This window comes from Manacus candei, unplaced genomic scaffold (genome assembly GCF_025592945.1).
Source record: "Manacus candei isolate 608988 ecotype Guabito, Panama unplaced genomic scaffold, ASM2559294v1 h1tg000070l, whole genome shotgun sequence".
NCBI classification, from domain to species: Eukaryota; Metazoa; Chordata; class Aves; order Passeriformes; family Pipridae; genus Manacus; species Manacus candei.
In genome coordinates, this window is record NW_026138118.1 from 2139611 (window position 1) to 2163668 (window position 24058).

The following is a 24058-nucleotide window of genomic DNA, read 5'->3' on the forward strand; positions in this document are numbered from 1 at the left end:
AAGAATATACAGAAAATTCAGGCAAATCTTGGGATGGGGCCCTTAGCAAGTGACTGTAGGTTAAGCTGCCACATACAGCAATGGCCTTAAGCTGAAGGAGGGTGGGTTTAGGTGGGATATTGGGAAGAAATTCTTCCCTGTGAGGGTGGGGAGGCCCTGGCCCAGGTTGCCCAGAGAAGCTGTGGCTGCCCCTGGATCCCTGAAGTGTCCAAGGCCAGGCTGGAAAGGGCTTGGAGCAACCTGGGCTAGTGGAAGGTGTCCCTGCCCATGACAGAGGGTGGAGCAGGATGAGCTTTAAGGTCCCTTCCATCCCAAACCATTCTATGATTCTGTGATCCTATGTCAGGTCTCTGCAGTGCTGCCCCTGAGGAGTCAGCAGAGCTGGGGCAGGCAGGAGGATGGAGGTTTGGGAGAGGAATAAATGAAATCTAAATATACACACACTGCCAGGCCCAGCTTCCTCAAGGTCCCACCTACACAAGGGTTCTCTTGAAGGGAAATGTCACTGGGATACCTTTCCCCTCTTCAAATCCTTCCTGTGGTGCGGGTGAAGGATCACACTCTATTTTCAGAGCCTGTTTCTGCTGTTCCATCTGCTGCCCAGACCCCCTCCCAAGACCACTCACTCACCTTACCATGATCTGAGCTAAGTCTGGACCTTTCTCTTTGTCAGGGGATTGTGTTCTATCTAGCATTTCATCTGCCTGTAAGTCTGTGAGGTCTTAAAAAGCAAAATATTGAAGAAGCGGGAGCTTTGTGCTTGGCAGGATGAGACTCACCTTGTGCCTGTGGTTCCTTGGAAGCTCTGCTGCCGTGTTGGATCCACCTAATGTGGGAGCAAACCTGCAGTTCACCTGCCCAATAATGAGAAGTCATTAATGAACAGCCTCAGAGGGAGCCTGGGATGCCTTTTCATGGGAGGTGTTTGCTCTTGGGTCCTTTGACCTGCTGTACTTTGGTGCTCTGTTGACAGTTTCTGCCTGTGCTTACACACTCCCTCTGCAGGTATTGGGATAGGAACCTTTAAGTAGTGTCCCTAAAAGGTTTAAATCCCTGTAGGACAACTGTGAAGCATTTTGGGAAATCAGTGAAGTAGCCTTTGCACACACAGGCTCCGACCCAAAGCTGCTTTTTTAAAAAAGCACTTGAAATACTAAGTTTATGGATGCTTTAAGAGTCTTCTGCAGTTACTGCCTTACACCAGGCTGACTTTCATCCCCTTTGACTTTCATCCCCTTTATCTCCTGCTGTGCTACTTTTTTTCCCCAATTCTTTTCCTACTAAAAATAGGAAATACTCTTCAAGTCCTTCACCTTTGTGCAAACAAAGAAGTAATTTGTTTTAGCATCTGAGCTGACTCCTGGGCTACGTGCCTCAGAAGGAAACCAGTGTGATATGAATCTGCTGCTTCTGGAGGCACGGACTCCAAATATAGTCTGAGTAGGGGAAAGGGCTGGAAATGGGAGTGCTTAGTTCTTATGCCACCAGCTCTGCTGCTTTTTCCCAGCAGGATCCCTGGCTGGACACCCAATTCCCATTTTTATCCCCAAAAATCAGAGCTGTACCTTCAGATGGTCACAGGTTCAAAACCATTATGGGAACCACAGAATCCTGGAATGGTTTGGGTTAGAAGGGGCCTTAAAGCCCATCTTGTCCCACCCCCTGCCACGGGCAGGGACACCTTCCACTGTCCCAGGTTGCTCCAGGCCCCATCCAGCCTGGCCTTGGACACTTCCAGGGATGGGGCAGCCACAGCTTCTCTGGGAAATCCACTCTAACCCCTCACTACTCTCAAAGGGAGGAATTTCTTCCCAATATCCCCTTTGTCAGTGGGAAACCATTCCCCCTTCTCCTGTCCCTCCAGGCCCTTGTCCAAAGTCCTTCCCCAGCTCTCTTGGAGCCCCTTTAGGCTTTGGAATAAAATTATTCCAGAATAAAAGAACAGCTTTTTCATTGAGGAAGACACAGAAACTGTGACTTCCCTCTGAGATCCTGGATGTTGTGTCCATGTGATACAGCACAAGAGCCAAAGTGGCCAAAGCGCCTGAGATCAGCCCTTTAATTACAGTTGATGTGTGCTAATTTGCAAGCAGGCAGAAAGGCAAATTCCTACTGTTCCTTAGGCAAATTTAAAGGGAGGAACTGATGGAGAGACTGTTTGACTTTTAAACAAGGTGCAGAAGCACAAGGTGCTAACCTGCATGAAAGCATTATTGTAAATAAGTCGAGTGCACTTGACAAGCCAGCAAAATACTTTGGGACGTTATCCTGACAGCCTTTTGTTCTTAAATTTGCTCTAGTTCTTTGTGTAATTAATGTGCTGAGTGCTGTCAGGGTGCTTGGGGCACTCTATGGGATGTCAGTGCTGGTTTTCTTCCTGCTGCATTTGCAAGTGGTTCAGCTCAGCCATCCATCTACTTGGTGTGGCATTTTATACCCAATAATTTCTCCCCTCCCCGTGAACAACTTGAGGAGGTGTCTGAATTTCTGCTACCTTTCCCTCCTGAGCTACGAGCCAAATGTTTTACAGAGATTTTTTGCTGACCTGCCAGAGACCTCGTAATTCTGTGACACCCCATTTGGAGTGACTTTTGGAGCTGTTGTGGTGAATGACTGTGACTGTGTAGTTTGTACCCATATCTCTTGCCTTGGGGGAAGGCAGAGGTTAACTCTGCTGTTTTTGTGGTTTTGTGGCTCAGCTGTGGATGTGCTGGGATGGAGGTGCTTTGGCCTCCAGGCTGGAGCAAGACAGTAGCAAAGGCTGATGCTGAGTGAGAAACCGTTGTGTTTGCTGAAGTGTTTCGTGATTGAATTGAGCTATCTTGTTCCTTGTGTGAAGAGATAAGACCTTGTAGGAGGTAGTCAATCCTTGGGGTAATTCAGGGCAACTCCCTGTGAAACAATGAGTGTGGAGCTCCTGTGGCTCAGTAAGTAGGACGTGGAGCAGGGGGGGGCACAGGTTTCCAGAGTTCCTAGTTTTCATTTTCAACTTGTTGGACCTTAAATTCACCTTGCTCCTGGAACGTTGCCTGTAACTTCTGTCCAGAGATTTTAGCAGCTGATTTCATTGGGGTGGGGCGTAGGAGAGGAGCCTGCTTGGAACCAGAGGCAAACAGATTTAGTATAAATGGATTTTTTTTTTTGTTATTACTGTTTCTTCACACAGCAGCATCGTGTCCTGACTGAGTGGCAAACCTGGCCTTTTAAAAACAAAATGCTGAATGTTCTCACTACTTTGCTGCCTCTGTGAGCTGTACATGGTGTTAGCTGAGCTGTTGGTTGACAAAGCTGCTCCCAAGGCCCTGGGGCTGGTGCTGAGCTGCACTCCCAGTGCGAATACTTGAATTTTGTCACTGCCAGCGTCATCACCTTATCTGTCTTTGGTTCCCATTTGTCCTGGAAAGGAGCCTGGCTCTGATTGCTGAAGGTGTCTTTTTGTCTCCTGAAACAGAACCCAGAGGTGGCTTTTTTCCAGGCTGGACCTATCCAGCCGTGATGGGACCAGCGATAACCGTGACTTGCTTGGGGGAGAACATTGTTCTTCAACCCAGCCTGGGTTTGTCGTGCTTTGTTAAGCAGAGATTTTAAGATTTCTGAAGGGTTTACTGTCTGGGTTATGGTAGATTTGTATTCCCTTGTACACGAAAACTACCGGCTGCTAAATTTCCCCTCACAGATCTGCTCAGCCCGTGGCGTGCTCAGGTTCTGAGCCGAGCCTTGCCGATTTAGGCTCTGCAGCGGGTCCTGGTGCCTCTTAGAGCCCGTCTTAAGGCCGTGCAAGCTCGGGCTTTGTGCACTGGCGTAACCCACCCGTAGGATTTCCTTTATCGCGGAATCATTTGGGATGGAAAAGCCCCTCGGCGTGCGAGGGTCTGTGCCGTGAGGGGCCGCGCCGGGGCCGCCAGGGGGCGCTCGGCACCGGGCCGAAGGCGGGTGGGTGACAAAGGGAGCCGGGCCGGGCCCCGGGAATGGGATGGCGCTCACCGGGATCGGGCGGGATACTGAGGGGAAATCCCTCCCTGCGAGCGCTGTGAGGCCCTGGGACAGGCTGCCCAGAGAAGCTGTGGCTGCCCCGTCCCTGGGAGTGTCCAAGGCCGGGTTCTGGAGGGGGCTTGTGGAAGGTGTCCCTGCCCGTGTCCCACCGGCTGGATGGGCTTTAAAAGGTCACTTTGAATCCAAACCATTCTGGGATTCTATGAAATGCATTGCTGTAGGGTATTCCCGTGCAAGAGCAGAGCCTTGGGGTCCTCCCTTTTTGCGTGGGGGGAAGAAACAAACCATGAAGGTGCAGCCAAGCAGTGGCCGTGGACATCGGGAGCTGAGGGAACGGCTGGAGCTGTGTCAGGGCAGGCTCAGGTTGGATCTCAGGCAAAGGTTCTTCCCCCAGAGGCTGTTTGGGCACTGCCCAGGCTCCCCAGGGCAGTGGGCACAGCCCCAAGGCTGCCAGAGCTGCAGGAGGGTTTGGCTGATCCTCTGGGGCACAGGGGGTGACTCTTGGGGCTGGACCTGTGCAGGGCTCAGGGTTGGACTGGATGATCCTTGGGGGTCCCTCCCAGCTCAGCACATCCTGGGATTTTGTGGCTTTCATGGGCAGTGCAGTGGGGTCTGATTCAGCACCATGTCAGGCTTAGTGCCAGCATAATAAGACTGGCCTGATTGGTGTAGCACATCCACACGAGAGCCTCCCTCTGCACTTGAAAAGGTGGAATTTAGTAACACCCTGTGCTCCATATAAGAATCCCGTAGAAAGTCACATCCCGGTTCCTGTTCCCTGCTCCCCCGCGGGCTCGGAAGCAGCTCTGTACTGTTTGCTTTGTGTGCTTTCCCTTTCCTTCCCCAGCCCGGCTGCACCAAGGGACTCATTTCCAAGATTTCCAAGGTGAGGTGAGCAGGGAGTCATGGCTTGGCAAGGAAAACCACTCCTGGAGGCTCTGGCACATCAACACCTTCTCCCCGGGAAGGCAGTTGGGCTGAGATTTGAGCCTGACCCTTGATCTTTGAGAGGACTATAACCAACCTGTGCCGTGATTTTCGTTGAAATTCAACCAAAAAGATGAAAAAGCTGCCCCACTACCACCACCACCACCTCCAGCCCTTTGATCTTAACATTAAATCTTGGAAACTTTAGTGGTGATTAGGAAAGCAAACACCCGTCTCTTCCTGCAGGGAAGGCAGGAGTTTGTTCTGCCCAAGCACTGGGTGTTGCAGGGGTTAAGTTACAGTTTATCTTTGGGGGAGGAAAGGAAAATCTCTCCCAAGTAATTAACTGTAGATGCTGACGCTAATGAAGGGGCTTTCAAGGCTGGGACTCGTGGGGGGTGATGGGAATCCCCTGTTGAATCAATGACATTACGGCCTTAGGAGTGATTCTGCAATTATTAGGCTGAAATGATGTTGAACATGAAGTTAATCCTGTTATCTCTCAGATATTGAGCAAACTGCATGCTCTGGATAACTCTGTAATGGGATTATAGGAGTCAGTGTGGCACCCTTGGCACTCCCTATCTGTCCAGGGCTTTTGCTCATTTTCCTGGTCAGGATAAAGTGTTGGTGAGGCTTCCTAGAGTTAATTTTGGGAGGCGGTGTCTGGGGCGGTGTTTTCCAGCTCTTTTTTAGCAGATTAATTTGGTAACGAACACCCTGTTGCCTCCTGAAGCCATTCACTCCTGCACTGCAAAGATCCCTTGAGCCAATCCCTAAATAAATGTTTAGGAAAAGAACTGAAGAACAAGGGCAAGTTTAAAAGGAGACTTCCCTGCGTCACACCTTCCTGGCATCGAGGATCTGCCGTTGAGTGAGTTCCTGTGGCAGAGTCACAGTTCTGGGCCATCCTATTTGCAGGGAATAATCACTCTGGTTTTGAAAAGTGCCATTTTGCATCCGTGATAGCCTGTGGTGACTGTTCTAAACAAAAGTAGCTGGTGGGGGGTTTAGAAGGGATTATCTTGAGCTTGTTTTTAACCGGTGTCAGGAAAACCCGGGAACCAAAATGATCATGTAGAGGGGAGAGAGAAGAGCCATAATGTGTGTTCAGGCACTGGCTGGTGGTCATTACAGATGGGTTTGTTTTCCTGTTGGGCACAGGCCTCCAGGTTTGAGTGGCCTGACTTCCAGGCAGGGTTTGGATGAGCTGGAGCAGCGACTTTCTCGCTGCCAGGTCCAAGCTACAACAGCTGGTTGCAGCAGGACAAAACACAGGGACTTAAGACAACCACATCTGGTGCAGAGGTGAAGCCCCACACCCCAGTGAGAACTAGAGTTTGGGTTTCAGAGTTGTGGAAAACATTTTTTTTTTTCCTCTGCTCAATTACCACTAAACCAGGCCTCTTGCTTTCAGCATCACTATAGAAGTGATTTCTACAGCACCCACTAAATGAGCAGATGTTTTTGTGCCAAACCAGAAATTTCCATAAATATGGGAAAGTTCCATTATTAAATGGTCAGTCAGCTTTTAGTTTCCAAGCTTTGATTCTTTTTGTTTTAAAGACTGATCTCATTAAAAAACTGCAGATTTTTTGGTGAGGTTTTATTTTGGTTTTTTTTTTTTTTCCTACTCCCTTGAGGAAGCTGAGAATTGTTTTGGAAGCTCCAAGGAGCTCATTTCCAGCAGAAATGGGCTTTGGGGTTGTTAATGGCTCTGTGTCTGGGCTGCCTTAAAGCAGGCAGTGAGAGGACATGGGGGCTGGTGTAGCCAAGGGGCCACCTGGGATTTTTAAGCCCAGTTTAGGTGCCCAGGGGCCAACCAGCCCTGCTGCTGATAAGGTGATGGATTTAGATTTCATCATTGTAACCTGTAATTTCGGGGAGCTTGAGGGAAGCCCTGGGATAATTCTCACACCCAGGGATTTGGTGCCTTCTATGAGCTTTTTGAGATGGGAATCCAGCACAGGAGCCAACTCCAGATTGCAAGCCTGAAGTGCACAGAGGAGTGGTTTGATATTTATGTTTATACACCCTAATTCTCATGCACCATATCTGTGCTCCAGGGTAGCCTTGCTGTAACTGCTCTTGAGGAATCCTCTTACTGGAGCCACGGATTTCAGCTCTCCTTCATGCACCTTTGAACGTGGTCTGATAGAGGAGGCACAGAGCCCTCCTAAATAAATTCATCCAAGTGTTTCCCACTGTTCTTCTCAGTGGCTTCCCTTTGAACTTCTTGTAGATCTTGCTTGTTCTTCCTGCAAGCTGAAAACCCCTGAACTTGAGTTTTGGTGTCTGGTGTGTTCTAGATCTCAAGCAGGGAGATCTTGAGGAGTTTCTGCTGATACTCTCCTGTCAAATCTTTCTCCCTAATCAGCAGCATTCCCTCTTTGAGGGTTGGGAAGCGTGTGCTGTAACCTCACGGAGCCATGGGGTGCAGAGTGGGGCTCTGTGGGTGCCATCACATTATCCTTTGATCCCAGCCCCCGTTTCAAGGTGTTTAATTCAGGTGTGAGGCTCCCAAAGGCTGCCCTGGGCAGGAGTGGGGTGAATCCTGCTCTGTCTACCCTGCTGTCCTGGGGGTTTTCTGCATCCAAAGGTGGGACTGCAGCTCCCAGCAGGCTGGCTGGGAGCTTGTTTGCTGACATACTTGAAATAGTCGTGTGCTATAACTCTTATGCTGCAGAATTTGTCTGGGAGGGTGAGTAAATATTTGAGGAGCTCACTCTCCCCAAGCTCAGGGCTGTTCAACAGGGGGGTTGAGCTGCTGCTTCAAAGCCCGTCCTTGATGGTCTGTGGTTCAGAAATAGGTCTGGTTTAATTTGTTGTGTTCAGTTCTGGTCTCTGCAGTGTAACAAAGACAAGTGGAGCTACTGGAGAAGGGCCAGCAGAGGCCACAAAGATGCTGAGGAGAGACTGTGGGAGGTGAGCCTGGTTGGTCTGGAGAGGAGAAGACAGAGGGGTTCTCATCAATGAGCAACCAGGTGTAGAGGGAGGTATAAAAGGGTTGGACTAGAGATGATCTTTAAGGTCCATTCCAACCCCTAAACATTCTATGACATATTTCCAAGGGGTGTCAGGATGGTGCCAGACTCTGTTCAGAGGTGCCCAGCAACAGGACAAGGAGCAGTGGCCATAAACTAAAACACAACAAGTTCCACCTCAACAGGAGGAGGAACTTCTTTCCATGGAGGGTGTCAGAGCTCTGGAACAGCTGCCCAGGGAGGGCTTGGAGTCTCCCTCTCTGCAGACATTCCAAACCCACCTGGGCATGTCCCTGTGTCACCTGCTCTGGGTGACCCTGCCTTGGCAGGGGGTTGGACTGAATGATCTCCAGAGGGCCCTTCCAACCCTAAATATTCTGTGATTCTGTGAATTTAACCCCATTTCCTCCCGGCTGTGCAGCCCCATGCCCAGCCCTGCCAAGTGGGACGAGAGGGAAGCGTTATTTGAGTCTCTCAGAACCTTTTTTTTTGGTCGCTGTTTTGGTTTGGTCACTGCTGGTGCTCTACAGATGCAGGAGGAAGGGAATGAGGTGAAATCACGTGAAATGAGGAATCTGGGAACGTGTGAAGGGTCGTGTGTGCAAGGGGGGGAGCAGCTCAGGGAGAAACAGCTTCCTCCAAGGTTAGATCAGCTGTACCTTTGAGCTGTTGGTGTTATCTCATCTCTTGACATTTCCTTTAATTATATGAAACGACCTTGACACCGTAAACAATTCCCATGGCATTGTCTCTGCACTCGTGAGTCAGAGTGATGTGTAAACAGCACTTGGTTTGGGGGACCTGGGGTCTGTATGGCCTGGGACACAATGGTGACATCTGATTTTTGTGCCCTGTTCTCTCGGTGCCACCGTCTTGTTTTCCCAAGGCCTCTCGTTTCACAACACACCCCCTTTAATCACGTTACCAGCAGTCTTTTACTCCTGTTTCAGTTTTGAGCCTCGCTGCTGCTCAGAGACACCTCAGTGGTTGAGCAAGAGTCAATATTTGAGGAGTTGAGGTTGAGGTTCACTCACTCACTGTCTTGCTGCTGGTTCTTGTCTGGGTGTGACCCGTGGTCTGGCCCTGCCACTGTTTAGGGTGGCCCGTGGTAGATCTATGAAACATCACTTGGCCAGATGCACTTCCTAAGTGTTATCTTGTTCCTGAAATAGAGAATAAAGCCTGTATCAACATGAATCACAAAGTTGATAAACTGGAATGGTTCCTCTTGGAGTCGTCTTCTTGTATTGGGCAAATATTTATCCACATTGTTTCCAAAGGCATATTTGTGCAATAGAAGGAGGTCAGACCTGTAATTACCTGTTAGATTTACTCTGGCAGAAATGGCTTGTAAAAACACAGTAGGTTTGAAAGGAAGCTTTTAAACCTCCTCTCTGTGTGTGAACCTGAAGCTGTGGTTTAAAATTTCAGATTTTATGCGAGTTTTCAGTTGCAAAAAGTACTTTCCTTGCCGAATTAAAGTGCCCCGACCCAAATCGATCCGCAGTTTCTTTTAATTCCTGAACTGTGGCGAGGAATTTGGGTTTCTCTTCCAGCTGTATCTGCTGGAGATGATCAGAAGCTGAGGTTGTGTGCCAGACTTGCCTTGCATTTTAATCAGGAGCTTCTCGTCTGGTCAATAATTAAAGCAGAGCAGGTGCGGTGGGGAAGTTGGGTGTTCCCCAAAAACTGAACCAAGGCGCTTTTGTTGGTCTCCCTGGGCAGAGCCAAGCGAGTGAGGGGTGGTGGGATGCCCTGGCACTGCCTGGCTTGTGCAGTAATTTGGAAAAAATGTAGTTCAGACTGGAGAGCTGTAGGTGTTGAAGGGTGATTTGAATTATTGGTGTGGTGTGGCTGCTGCGAGTCCGTCGGGGCGGCACAGCAGAGCAGGGATGTTCTGCTGCAGTTTCAGCTCTGGGTACGAGGAGCAAATGCACTCGCTGAGATTTTTGTGAAATGGGAAAAAGAGGAAATGGCTTTTACAGAGAAATCTTGCTGCCTTTCTTTTCAGTTAGTGTGTAGGCAGAGAAGCCTGCAGCTTATTTCTTGAAGGATTAAGGGTAGGAAGAGAAATTCGGGATGAGTGTTTTAATGGATCAGAGCCTGTGGACCGTGACCTACACATTGCAGACTAACTTATGGAGTTACAGTGCTACCCCTCAGGGTTAGTTTTAATTTAATCTGATTTTAGAGGTTTAATATTTACTGATATTCTTGCTGTTAACTTTCAGTCTCCATTGCTGGGCTTAACAGAGTTTGTCCCATTGGTTTTATAGGTGGCATAGATGGACTCACCTCTGCTGAAAGACTCGATTATTTTGGGTAATGCCTGCACAAGGCTGTAAAATCTGGTGAGTTAGGTGTGTCCTGGAAGGCAGTTTGTGGTGGCTGCTCACTTGGGAAGAGCTCTGTTTGCTGTGCTGGGCCAGCCCTAAAAGCAAGTGCTGGGCATTGCTTTGGAAGGAGGGGAACATATTTTTAATTTGTGCAAAGCTTTCTTAGTTTGGTCGCTCTTCATCTCCACGTTTTGCAGTGGGAAGCCTCAGGTGATGTCCCTTTGTAGGTTCTGCTCTGAGTTTTTCCTGCAGGAGAGGGTTAAACCAGAGCTGAGCTAAAATGCCATTCCTGTTTCTTCTCTAAACAGTGCAATAATTAATGTAATTTTCTCCTCCGTGTTTTTGCTTAATGTGCTCCTAATAACATAGCTGGAAGTGGCAGATGGGTATCCTGCCTCCGAGTGCTTCGCTGTTGGGAATACGCTGATGCTTTCCTGGAATGTCTCCTATATCTGTGCTTCCTCTGGCTTCTGACCAGAGTTTCTCGTTAATGCTGCTTCAAGGTGCTCCAAAAAGTCGTTTGTCAGCTTTGGAGGTTCCCTTGCCTGGAGATGGCAAAGCCATGAATCACCGTGGTGATGGAGTTAGCCAAGATGTGACTGAATCTTTAATTTTGTCAGGATTGCATTCCTTAGCATTCCCTCCCTGGTAAACAAGAAAATACGTGGCCTGTGTTGTAATGGCAGTGAGTGGTGAGGAGGCATCAACATTTCCAGTACTGGCTGAAATCTGCTTCCATTGGAAGCTGTACTTCCACTGGAAAACAAGGCTGGGGGTTATTTTGGCCTTAAGCTCCTCTGGGCCCAAAGACCAGTTTAATTCATCATTTTTTCAGCCCGTTCCTTGTGACAATGAAGCAATTCCTTGTGTTCCAGCCACCTGCTGTGATCTGTGACCACGGGGCTTTCCAGGAGCACGGCCTCACCTTCCCAGAGGGGGGGCTGGAAGTGCTGTCAGCCAGCTCCTTGGAGAGGAGTGCTCTTCCTCCAGCTGTGCTCCATCCCAGCCGGCATCTGGGCTGCTGTGGGGCACGGATGCTCACCTTCCCTACCAGGGTGGTGGTTCCTGGCATCCTGGATCCGCTGCCCTTTGCTGCCTGGGATGGAGCACCGTGCTGACTAACTGGTGGGGACAAGGGGACTGGAATGCTCTGGGAAATAGGAGTTTCCCTCTTGGAAATGTCACAGGAAGCGTGGAGGAAATCACGTGCTGTAGGAGCGGTTACCTCACATTTCTGTCTCATCCAAACCAGCGCCCTTTCCACCGGAGTCTGCGGGGCCTGAACAATGCCGTGCCAGCTGCCTTATAAATAACCCATTTTCCACTTCCACACCGGCTTTTCAGTCCATGTGAGGAGAAAGGAAGAGCGTCACGTTGTGTTGGTTTGTGCCCTTTCAGAGGGGAGCACGTTGATGATTCCCCCTGCTCTGTTTTAGTGTCAGGGCACAGCCCAGAGATGGTCGTTGCTGCAGCCACCTGGTGCTGGTACACGAAGATATAATAGTTCTTATTTTTTCATTCTACCAAAGCTGAACACAGAAATTGTGGTGAAACCAAGCTGATCAGAGGGATGGAGCACCTCTGCTATGAAGAAACACTGAGAGAATTGGGATTGTTCAGCCAGGAGAAGAGAAGGCTCTGGGGTGACCTAATTCTGGCCTTTCAGTGCCTGAAGGGAGCTACAAGGAAGATGGAGAGAGACTATTGACAAGGGACAGGACAAAGGGGAATGGCTTCAGGCTGACAGAGGGCAGGGTTAGATGGGATTCTAGGAAGAAATTCCTGCCTTTGAGAGTGGTGAGGGGATAGAACAGGTTTCACAGAGAAGCTGTGGGTGCCCCACCCCTGGAAGTGTCCAAGGCCAGGTTGGATGAGGCTTGGAGCAACCTGGGCTAGTGGGAGGTGTCCCTGCCCGTGGCAGGGGAGTGGAACAAGATGAGCTTAAATGTCCCTTCCAACCCAAACCATTCTGGGATTCTCTGAAATGCACTTCTGTAGGACATTCCCCTGCAGGAGCAGGGCCCTGGGGTCCTCCCTCCTGGCGAGGTGGTCCCTGCGTGAGGATTCCAGTCAGGTGCGAGGAAAGAGCCTCAAACACTCTGTAGCTCCTGCTGCCTCTGGTGATGGGGCTCTGAAGGAAAACGCCCCAGCACCCCTGGTTTTAAATACCCAGCTCCCTGTGCAGGGGTGGGATAATGCTGGAGTGCTTTTTGATGTTCCTGTGGCTGACTCATGGAGCACCGAGGGCTGAGTCACCGCGGGTGAATGCGGCGTTTCACGTCGGGGTGAACCCAAAATGGGAGCAACACCAGCTTCATTAGAGGAGCTAATATTGGGCTCATTATGGGCTTCATTAGATTTTTTGAAGTGAAACAATCTGGGAGAGTTCCTTTTGCAGTGTATATAAACAGATTATTAGCATGGGAATGCCAGGGGTTTAATGGGATGCTGGGCTGGATGGAGAGGAAATGAAACTTCAGATGTACCCCAAGTTTTGGGTGTTTGTTGCCCATCCTGTTTTGTTTTAGCCATCTGACTCTCCTGAAATCCCATAAATTTTTCATGCAATTAGGGTTTTTTTGCTTACTATATTTTAGAATAAAATGCTGAAGGGACAGTCAGCTGTTTCCCTTTTTGCTTTCCTTTAGAAAGCTCTTTGCTGTTCCAAGCTTTTCCTCTTATAAAGGTCTTCACCTGTCCCTGAGGAGCAAAAGATTTGCTCTGGTTTCTTCTGGTTGCTGTTCAGCCAAATCAGATGGCCCTTCTCATTATTATGGGAATTTTGGACATTTATTGCTCTTCCTTGCTTGAAATGTAGGTTTTCCTTTATCCCAGATGTCCAGTTGGACAAGGGCAGGTTGCTTTGTCCTGTATTTTCCCTCAGCAGAAACAAAGCACTCTGGAAGCAGAGGGTTCCTTGGGAGCAGAGCTGCTCTCACCCTCTGTCCTCGGGCTACAGTTGAGGCAGGAACATTTTTTGGTGGTGGTGTGTTTGCTGGGGCAGAGTTTGCACCTCTCCTTCCAGAGGTGGAGCTGAAGGATGGACTGGCAGGTTTTTCTGGCCAGGAGTCCACCTAGAAAATAATGTTGCTGGTGACACTTCTGGATTTCTGCTGTTTTGTGCACTTTGTCAGCTCTCTTCTGGTGGGATTTTGTTCTTTCTCCCCCAAAGAGGAGAGAGTTGTGGCTGCTACTCCTGAAGGATGCTGGAAGTCCAAGCTAAATGCAATTTGAAATGCAGATTTGTATCTCTCTCTTCATTGAGCACCACAGCCCTGAGTTTGAGAAGGAAATATTAATACTGCTGGTACACCCTTTGCCAAATAATCCTGTTATTCTCTTTGTGATTGTCTTTAAGACCTGATGAAGGATAGAGAAATGGGAAAGGACTTTATTTCACAGCCTGGTGAGTGCCTGTGTGGAACCAGAGCCTTGAGTAACTGTCGTGCAGCCCTTGGACTGCAGCCACGGTGACTTTAATGCATTTAAATAAATCTTCTATTGAAGTTTAAGCTAATGTCTCATATTTTACTAATGTAGAAGTAAAAGGTCAGGGATATGATTGTGCTTCTGTGCTTTAACAGCCTACCTGTCCTCTGTTCTGCAGCAGAGCTTTGTGCCCTCTGAACCCACAGCAAATGCCTTATAAAATGCAATGGCTTTAATTCCTTGGAAGCCAAGCAGGTCTAGATGCAGTGTTCTGTAGCATTCCCAGCTGCAGGGATGTTTTTTCCAGACCTCCTTCCAAACTGGAGCAGCTGATTTACGGACCTGGAGAAATCTTCCTGCCTCTATCTCTGACCTCTGTGGGTCTCTCTGCCAGATGGCAGCGAATTTAAATGGCTTTTAAATGGCCTTTTCTTTGTCTCAAAGCAAAAAGGTCCTCAGTGAGGTGGAGCATTCCTGGGAATGCTCACAATGGAGATCAAAAGTGCTTGGGAGGGTGGCTGTGGCTGAGCAGACAGAACCACAGCACGGAGATGTCCGTGGTGGGAGGTGGAGAGGAGCAACACTTCCAGGAATGTCCGTATTCCCTGTGGGAGGGAGGGCAGTGCTATTTGCTCTCTGCCTCCCTGGGTCTGCTGATGCCCTGCTCCCCTCCTGCTCCTGCTGTCCATGGGATGGGGGATGTCCTCAGCAGCAGGGATTGAGGACAAGCAGGATGCAGGTGGAGAACGTGCACAGGTGTCCTCCTTCCTCCCGCGTTTTTGCCTCTCTGCTTTGCAAGAGGAGGGGGTTTGCAAGCTGCCTGTTGAGATATTTAGTGTGTTAGTGGGGGAGCCAAGAGCACCAGGTCTCCCAGGTGTGTTTGTGGCTCAGGTGAGGTGTTACTGGATTTCAGAGCTACCTCTTGACCTGTTCTGGGGTGTTCCTGCAGCGCTGCCTCCCCCTGTCCATGGGGCTGGAATGGCAATCCTGTGGTGTTTGCTCTGGGCAATGAGCAGCATCGACTGTTCTCACCTGCACCAGCCCAAATCAGCATCTTGGATCTTGTTGTTTCCCAGAATAGAAGGTTTTCCTATTGGGATTGCTCACTGGGTTGATATTGAAGTCGTGCTCCTGCTGCCCCAACAAGGACAGGGACACCAAGGGCAACAGCAAATCCTGGTGTGGTTAAACCTGCCTTTTCCTACAGTGGGAAGGAGCCAACCTGGATGTGTCACACAGGGTCAGATTCCTGGTTTTAATCCCTTTTATGCTGCAGCAAATTCCTGTATATTTTTGAAAACTGCTTTTCCTTTCCCCCCTTCCCCCCCCCGAGTTAAGATTAAGCTTCTGGATGTTTAAAGGTTTTCCCGCTCCTCCACAGTGGGGTGTACAGGGAAATGAGTTGTAAATTCACAGAAGTCCTAACCCAAATTTCAGTGACAAATTAAAGGTTTCAAGTGGACACATTTAAACTCTGGAGATCTTTGTTGTTGTGATGTAAATGCTGAGGGGGATGTTTGTTTTCTATTCGTGTGTCACAGCTTGATGGTTAAAGTAACAAACTCTTACTTTCCTTGTTAAATTTAAATTTCCCTTTGTTAAATTCAAATTGAACAAGAAGACACGGGCTGCCTGCTTCCTGGTAACTTTAGTGGAGAGGGGAATTGCTATGAAGTTGTACTTTTATTATCCATCTGGCAAGATGCATATCAAGCTCAGGCACTTTAAAGTTCCCTTTGCCCTGGGATAGTGCAGCTCCCACAGCACTTAGAGAGCACGGGCTGTGCCATCCCTGACTGCCTTGCTTTGTGTTTAGAGGGCTCAGGTGGGGTGTTCCCTCTTTGAGGAAGGTTTCACCTTTTAGGAGGTGAAACCCCTTGGTTGTTGGATCCTCCTTGAGGAAAACACCCCCCCCGCTCTCCTTGCTCCCAGCTTTTCCTCTCTCCTTGCTAAACTCGAGCGAGGGGTGTTGATAATTCGGATTATGCAGCTAAGTGGCTGGAGCGTGGCTGGCTGTCTCCTCCCCTTCCTGAGCTTCGGCCCTAGCCAGCTCGGCTCTGGAATGACAGGCATTCCTGCGTGAAGGGAGCTGGCACGGACACCTATTTATGAGCCTGGAGTGCCCGGCCATGGGGTCCGGGGAGAGCCGGAGCCGGGCCGGACCGTCGGACACCGGAGCCGTGGCCTGAGCTCGCCGGGCTCCTTCCCAGCCCACAGCGTGGATTTATCGTTTGAAAGGGTTGAAGCGCTCCCAGGGTAGAGTTTTCCTCTCTCTCTCTCTCTCTCTTTCTCCCCTCCCGCCTCTTCCCCGGGAGCTGCTCAGGACAGGATCCCATGGGGCAGCCGCACTTCTCCAGACCGGTCAATCCAGCTGCTCCCGGTGAGTAATGGAGGGGATTGGGGGCTGCAGGAGCGCAGGTGGAACGGAGGAGTTGGGAGGAGTGGAATGCGGGGCTTGTGTAACCTGTGCCCGGCTGGGGAGAGAAACCAGAGAGGAATAACTCCCGTTTCCTGCCTTCCTCCTGCTCGTGGCACATGCAGCATGTTCCCTGATCCTCAGACAGACTCTGGGACGCTGTTTTTAGGGACAGCCACTGCCTGGCACGGATTCAGGGATACCACCTTGGCAAAGCACTTGGACAGCAGTAAATTCACCTGTGTGGGGCAGGAGCCAGCCCTGATAGTGATCCCGGACCAAAGGCACCCGGAGTTACCTCCTTGGGTGTGATGTCACCCAGTTTTGGGGGCAGCTGTAGCAGCTTTTTGGGGGAGAAGGGCTTGGCAACCATCTCCCTGCTTGTTTTCCCTCTGCACTGTGAGGTATCTCGGTAACAGACAGCCTGGAGCAAACACAAGTGTGTTAAGCCCTGGGAGCAGCTCCACTTCCCGGACACAGTGTTATTCCAGGGCTGTCGTGGGTGCTGTTCCCGGCACTGGCAGTGAGGAGACTTTCCCATCCTGCTGTTCCCATTTCTCTCATCCCCACTTGCTGTCACCTGGCTGGGCTGAGTCGTTCACTCTCATCTGTAACGTGGGGTAATCTGATTTTTTTAGAGAAACACTCAGCATTGGCACAAAGCTCCCCCAGATAGACATTATATTTCTTCATTCTTTTTAACTTCTATAACTTTGAACCTACCTGGTATTTTCAGGGCTCAGATGAAACCAGTGATTCTCTTCTCCCCAACAGTCTTGTTCAAGAGCTGCTAAAAATAAAGTGATAGAGAGACAGAGTGGAAGGGAGAAGTAAAACTTCAGTTGTCTCCACTGTACTGTAAGTGCAGATTAACAGCATCTTCTTCTTGGATTTATTCAGTTAGAAGCCAGCCTGGCCAGTCTTGGGCTTTTCTCTCATCAAGTACCAGTAACAGTGGTAATTTCCAGGGGAGTGGGTTCTTGGGGTAATGACTGTGCTTTGCCAGCAGACCTGGTGTTTTCTCAACTGGTCATTTGCTCTCTGAAGTCTTTTTTTTTTTTTTTTTGTGGCACAGCTCCCACAGTTCCTACTGATTAAATGGTGAACGTGAGGACATGGTTCTTGCATTAACTGTGGCAGGATGCTGTTAAAAAGAGTCCTCTGAAGATTATGGTGATTAGATAAGTACAAAACACAGGGAAGCCGAGGGCTGGGACTGTTTGGGGCTGTTTTGTGACCACAACCTTTTATTGCTTTAAGGTCAGGATTCACATCTTCCCTAGACCATTCAGGAAACGCACATCAAGTTTTTAAAGCTGTTATAGGAGGCTTAGAAACATTTACCCCAAGTGCTTTTTGGATACTCCAACAGCATCTCCTTCAAAAGAGCCTTTGTTTGCTTTTTGAGTTGTAACTGTTTGCTTGGAAGCTTTTGGGATTCTCAACTGCTCTGCTGGACACAACAGAGGGGAAAAGGAGGGAGCTGGGCTGTTCTCCAGGCTGTGCATCCACACTGTGTTGGCACAGGAGGGTTTGTGGCTCAGGGCTGTGATGGTCCTGGGGTATTTGAGGTACCCAAGGTGTGTAAGGAGCAGCCACATTCCCAGCAAAGCTTCCTGATGCACCTCCTGGGCTGGGGTGATAGCAGAACTCCAGGGAGGTGTGTTCCTTGGGGAAACAGAGGTGATTAAGCAGAGTCGTGCTCCTGAGGGAAATAAAGGTGATTAAGCAGAGATGCTTCCATGGCACTGAAGTGCCTGGTTTGCCCCAAGACAGAGATGCCCAGTGAGCTCCTTGTGAGCAGAAACTCCTGGGATTTATGGAAATCCTGCAGTAACTCCTGTGAGAAGAGGTGGATCAGGTTCTGGATGAACTGTGTCTTGCAGGTGGAAGGAGTCTGGCCCAGGCTCATGACTTACACACTGTGCAAGTCTGGCTACACAGGAAAACACAGATGTTTTCTCATTTCCTTTCTGAGGATGTCTCTTAATGAAGTTGGAATTTACCAGCTCTTACATCTCGGAAAAGGAGTGGGGCAAAGAGCCTGTTGTAGTGCAGGCAGGGTGAGACCCATCTTCTTTTGGAGTTAGACTTGGGTGTCTGCAGAGATGTTTTGGGGAGAGAAGCAGCTCGTTCTCAGTCTTCTCCTAACAGCTCTGTTCTGCAGCCCTGTCCTGGGGCTCACAGATCTTTCATCCCTAAAGGATAGTGCCATGTTCCTCATGAACACTGGAAATCAGTGTTTTCCCTCCCAGGCATGTACCAATAGAATATGAATTGTCATCATCTGGGATGCAATTCTTTGATTTATTCACAGCCTTTAACCTTGCTTTTTGGGGGTCTGTAACTCAGATCTTGAAGGGAGTTTTAGCTTAAGTAATGGTGTTAAAAACAAAACAAAACTTCTCCGTAGCCAGGCTGGCTTTTGAGGGTGTGTGGCCTGAGTTAAAACAGTTTAAAACTCACCAGGACTAATTCTGCACTAGATCCAGGTTGGGTTTAATTCTTTAACACTGTGCATCAGAGGTGCAATTTCATATATTCAGTTATATTTCATATAACTGTTGCAGGTGTTTTCCACATGAGGGATGATCCTCAATGAAATGAATGCTTTCTGGTTATTCCTGTTGGTCCCTGAAGTCCCTGCTGTGCCTTTTTCCAGGCTGGCAGCACTTTGCTCTACAAAACGTTTTGGGGCTTGATCCCTGAAGATGGGGATTAATTCTTTGCTCATGTGGTGGCTTTTCCTCCCTGGACTGTGGTGTGACCATTAAGCCATGACATTTATGGGTGGGTGATCCCGCTGGGAGCTGCCTGGCGTGGTGTCCTGTGTGTGTGACCACGTGTGGTGTCTCTAACTGATCCCAGGGATCCTGGCTCTGCCGGTTTGACCCACTGAGAGCAAGTGGTGGAAGTGAAAGCTTCACCTTCTTTAATGGGAATGGCAGCCCCAAGCCTGACAGGAGCTTTGGGAACAGGTGACACATCACCACAGGCAGCGTGAGAGGCCAACTGTGGGTTTCCAGCTCCTTCCACTTGAAATGGTTTCTCTGGGAAACAAAACAACTCGACTGGGGTAGCTCAACGCCACAAGGAGAAGAGCTTTTCTCCACCTGGAGTTTAACAGCAAGATTTAAGCGTAAATGTGTCATGAGAGAAGGGTTGGAAGGACCAGCTGGCCAAGCAAACCAAAGGGGAATTGCCTCCCGAGCTGCTTGGCACTGCTGGTGCTTCCTGCCTTCTTGTGTGTCCAGGCTGTGCCAACTTTGTGACGTTTCCCAGGATTATTTCAGTCTAAACATTTTGGGTTAACACAAATGTGTGCTGTTTAAACAGCTCAAATTCACCTGCTTGTTTGGATGGAAGGGGATCAGGACAGTGTAAGTGTTTGGCAGGGTGGATCTGAAATGGCAGGAGGCAGCTGGGGAATTGCTCCATCCCTGGACCAGCTGGGTCCTGGGATCTGAGTGCTCCAGGCCATGCCCCCCAGGAGCCTGGAGAAACGTGTTGAATTTGCAGTGATATTTTATTCTGGATTTTTCCTCAGCCAGGGCTCTGACAGAACATTAAGCACATCATGCTGGTGTCAGGGTGGGCTCTGTGGTGCTCTTCCTGCTCCAGGGTTGCTTTTCCAAAGTGTGTGCTACTGCTACTTCCAGAAAGGTTAAACAAGGTCGTGCTTTGGCGTGGGGGCACCTTAGGGACCTGCTAGTTGGGAAGCTCTTGACCTTCTAATGAGGACACTCTGGCTTCACCCAGGCCTGTGTGACCTCATTTAACCTCTTCCACGTATTTAAAGCAGGTTTTCCAGCCTGGCACTACAGTGAGGGTGAGGCTGGTCTCTTGGGCACAGCGTTGGTGCTGAGAAGGGGCTGGGATGGGCGAGGGCATCCTGATGCTTCCCACCCTTCCCTCAGAGTCCTGTTCCCCTTTTTTGGCCCCGTTTCTTTCCCCAGGCACTGCACTGTGGTTCCTTCCCGGGTTCCCAGGGCATGACTCGGATAAGGAGAAGTTTCCCCCTTGCATTGCAAAGCAGCTTAAGGACCCTCCTGTACCTTGTGGAGCAGAGCAGGAGTAGGCACAGCCTCAGCAAGGTGGATTCTCTGCCTTCACAGCCAAGAAACGTCCTCTCTCTCCACACCATTCCCTGGAGGTTTGAGCTGCAAACAGGCTGTGAATGGAAGGGAAGGCCCTTTTTGGAGGGGATGTGAGCACTGTCTAACGTGAACAATCACTGAACAATGAGGTTATTTGAATACAGATCAGTAAATCTCACCTACAGCTGCCGACCCACCCGCTCATTAGCACTGAGTGTCATAATTGCTTCACAACAGATGGCTTTAAATGTCTATGTCCGTGTGTAATTAGGGATGGGAAAAGGAAGAGTGCCGGGGAAGGGCAGGACAGGCTCTCCTGTCAGCAGAACAACTGGACAAAAGGAATCCCAGCGGGGATTGAGGAGGGAATTGCTTCCCTGGCATCCCGGGATGTTTAGTAACATGTCGAGTTTTATTCTACACAGAGCAGAAGGATGGTTTGGGAAACGATTTGGGCGGTTTAATGCTCCGAAGTGGTGTGCCTGTCTCCCCCTCTTGCCTGGCTGTTGTTAGACAAACCAACAAACCAGTTACAAACCAGCAAACCCGAGTGTTTTCGTGTTGTCCAGCACGGCAGGAGCCTCGGAGCAGTTGTAACACGGCCGAGAAAAGAAGCGAGTGAACGATGTGCAGGTCGTTGTGAAACCTCCCGTGTTCACCTGCGTGGTTGCAATTCTGGCAGTGGAACTCCACCCCGGGATGGTATTTGCTTTGACAGCCAGACCTGGGCCTGCAGGAGCTGCTGGAAGAGGTTCTGCCTGGAGTAAAAATCGCATGTGGGCTCTCCCCACCCTCCCTGCTCCGAGCTGCTCCCGCTCGGGGGGTATCGTGTGTCTCCCGCAGTTTCGGCTCATCCTTTCATGTCCCTGCTCCTCCCCGGCTGCTCCGAGGGGACCGTGGTGGGGGAATGCTGCTTGTTCTCCCTCTAATTGGAAATGGAGACATCCCAGCGTGCTGAGGGGGCTCTTCATTAATCCCTGGACCCGAGGGCTGAGTTTACTTTTAATAACTTCCTTTGCTTAGTGCAGTACTCTGACACCTTGGGTGGCAGCGGCACAGAAGCGACATTTCCTCAGAGCAGGGAAGGGATGGATGTGGAGGGAGCGTGGTTTGACTGCCTTCAGCATTGTTCTGCTTGGAAAGGTGAGGGGAGTGCCTCTGATGGCACTTGGGATCCACGTCCAGCCCCCAGCCTGTGCCTGGCAAGTGCTTGTGCCTGCCTGGTGAAGTTTGGGAACGCTCTGTTGAACACAGTGAATACTGTTCGTTAAAATTACATGTACAACTCCAGGGCTAATGCTCTGGTCTCTGAAGAAAGTGCCTCCAAACATCCAGATAATTCAATTCCTCTGGGGTTTCTGGGAGCTGGAAATGCCTTTTTTCTTTTTTTTTTTCTTTTTTTTTTTGCCCCCATTTCCAACTACCCACCCTCCCTCTGTCCCTGCAGAAAAATCACAGATCGGTGCTGACATCGTGTGTGTTATTTTCCACCCAATTTCTCTCCTGTTATGAAGCCAAGGTTGGGGTTTTTTTATTGTTTAAAAGCAGCTCAGATGCTGAATTTATCTTGCTTTTTCAAATAAATGCTGGCTGGCCCCAGCTTCTGACCAGTTCAGAGTGAGGGACTTTCTGTTACGGGGCTGATTTAGACAAAAATACAACCAACAACCCAACACAAAATCCATCAACCCCCACATGTGAAATCTGGAGTTCTGTGAGTGAGAGAAGAGACCTGTACAGAGCTGGCAGGGTCAGGAATTTAGGGTAGAGTCTGGAATGGCCATAGTTAGCTTTGGAAAGGGTTTGTCAGGCTGGTTAGCACAGTGGCAACTTCCATGGCACTTCCGTGCCCCTCCAGCCTCTCCACAGCCCAGAATGCTGGGCTGGCTTTCCTTCCTCCATCACTTCTCACAGGATCGAGATCCCCCTGCTGAAATACTCTCTGGTTTCCCTCGGCTGTTCTTCTCTTCCCTATTTTCCAGTGATTTTTCCATTTCATGTGTGCTCAGACTGGAATATTGGGGTCTGTCTGTGTTGCAGCCTGTCCCCAGGCTCCTCATGAGCCCGTGGCTGTGGCTCCCTGTGCTTGATCTTTCCTGGGATCTGAGATCTCCTGCTGGGAAGCGCTGCAGGGTTGCGGGTAGAACTCCATCAAACAACTCATTTTTTTCCTGTTTGTTATTTTTTCCCTGCCCTGAACGTGCTCACCCCAGTGCTGACAGGAATCTGCTTTCTCACATCTGGGCCCGGATCCTCAGTGGATACTTGTAGGATACAGCAGATACATTACTAGCTCTTTGTCCTATGTGCAAAATGGCTTTCCCCTAAAATTCCTTTCCCAGTCTCCTGCCCTCAGGAGATGGGATTCTTGGCTGAACTTTCCACATTACCTACGGGGCTTTGTCTGTTCTGCAGGCAGGTCCTACAGGCTTCTCTGCAGTTGACTGAAAGCTCTGTTGTTCTCCCAAGCTCCACAACGTCTGACTTGGAGGCTCCAAAACAAGATGCAGGGGTGCAGTTTGTACCAGGACACCCCAGCCTGCCGTGTGTGGTGTCGGGCAGGGCTGGGGGACGTTTTTTTTTTTTTCCATAGGATTTTTTCCACGGAGCTCTGCGATGGATCTCGCGTGTTCCTGCCTTTAGAAGGCGAGGGATTGTGGCTCTGTAAATCCTGCCATGAGCAGGCACCAGCTGGCTTCACTTAGCTTGTGTGCACTGATTTATTTTTTTGCAGGCAGTGCTGGATTGTGCTGATTGTAAACGTTCCCTCATGTTCCATCAAATACCCCCAGAACAGCAACATCAGGATCGACAGTCCCCAGATTAGTGTTTTCATGCTCTGCTTCTGCTTCAAAAGTGGTTTTCTTTGAGTTGGGTGTTGTGGCTTTTTCTTTTTGTGTGTGTGTGTCCCTTCCCACCTCCATGTCCTTCTTGTGTTGTTCTCCAGGGACTCCAGGGCAGTAGGTGGAGCGGGGGCCTGTATTGTGTCCCTTTCCTGTGGAGTTGTTGCTCTTGGCCAGCTTTACTGCCCTTATTTATAGTGGGAAAAATCCGAGAGGCTGAGTTGTAGCACATCCAGCTGCTGGAACGGGTCTGGTGATTCTTGGGGTGTGCAGACAGTTGTGAGTGTCGGCTTGGTGGGCTGGAAGGTGTTTGTGTTCGTGTCGTGATTTGTGTCCAGCAAAAGGGGTTTGTGTTTTGTGGGCAAAGCTGGGATGCTGCAAAATTAAACTAATCCGTGGCTGAGGGAGCTGGGGGGGCTCAGCCTGGAGAAAAGGAGGCTCAGGGGGGACCTTCTGGCTCTGCAACTCCCTGACAGGAGGGGGGAGCCGGGGGGGGTCGGGCTCTGCTCCCAGGGAACAAGGGACAGGAGGAGAGGGAACGGCCTCCAGCTGTGCCAGGGGAGGGTCAGGTTGGACATCAGGAGGAATTTCTTTACAGAAAGGGTTCTCAGGAGCTGGAAGGGGCTGCCCAGAGAGGTGGTGGAGTCCCCACCCCTGGAGGTGCCCAAGCAAGGCCTGACCGTGTCACTCAGTGCTCTGGGCTGGGGGGACAAGGTGGGCATCGGGCACAGATTGGACTTGATCCTGGAGGTCTTTTCCAGCCTAGTTGATTCTGGAATTCTGTAATCCTTGTCTCGGGAAGCCCCTTATCAGTTTCCTTTTGCCCTGTTAACACTGGAAGCCCCTGTCACGTCTCTCCAAGCTGATGTGAGGGTTGCACGGAGCCGTGGATGGAGTTGTGCTCCTTTCTTTGCATGAACGTGCTCTGCTGTTTCCCAGTGTGGGGTGGGCTGGTGGGAGGTGGCAGCTGTTACCTGCAGCACAGAGATAATTCTTGACTTTTTTCCCCCTCTTTATAATTCTTCCTTCTTTT

The 24058-nt window shown here is 49.9% G+C and overlaps 1 protein-coding gene across 9 annotated transcripts in view; it reads left to right on the plus strand.

Moving 5' to 3' along the window:
- Positions 1-24058, plus strand: part of PHACTR4 (phosphatase and actin regulator 4) — a 66668-nt gene that overhangs the window by 25997 nt on the left and 16613 nt on the right. For 2 of the 9 annotated variants that reach the window (XM_051807147.1, XM_051807148.1), the window contains exon 1: positions 170-16049. The exons of 6 other annotated variants lie outside the window; for them this stretch is intronic. In XM_051807147.1, coding sequence (XP_051663107.1) covers positions 16004-16049 — 46 coding nt within the window. In that variant the 5' untranslated portion in view covers positions 170-16003. Of the gene's footprint in view, positions 1-169; positions 16050-16069; positions 23305-24058 lie in introns of those variants that run through there. One more of the 9 variants, XM_051807156.1, reaches the window with a different exon arrangement.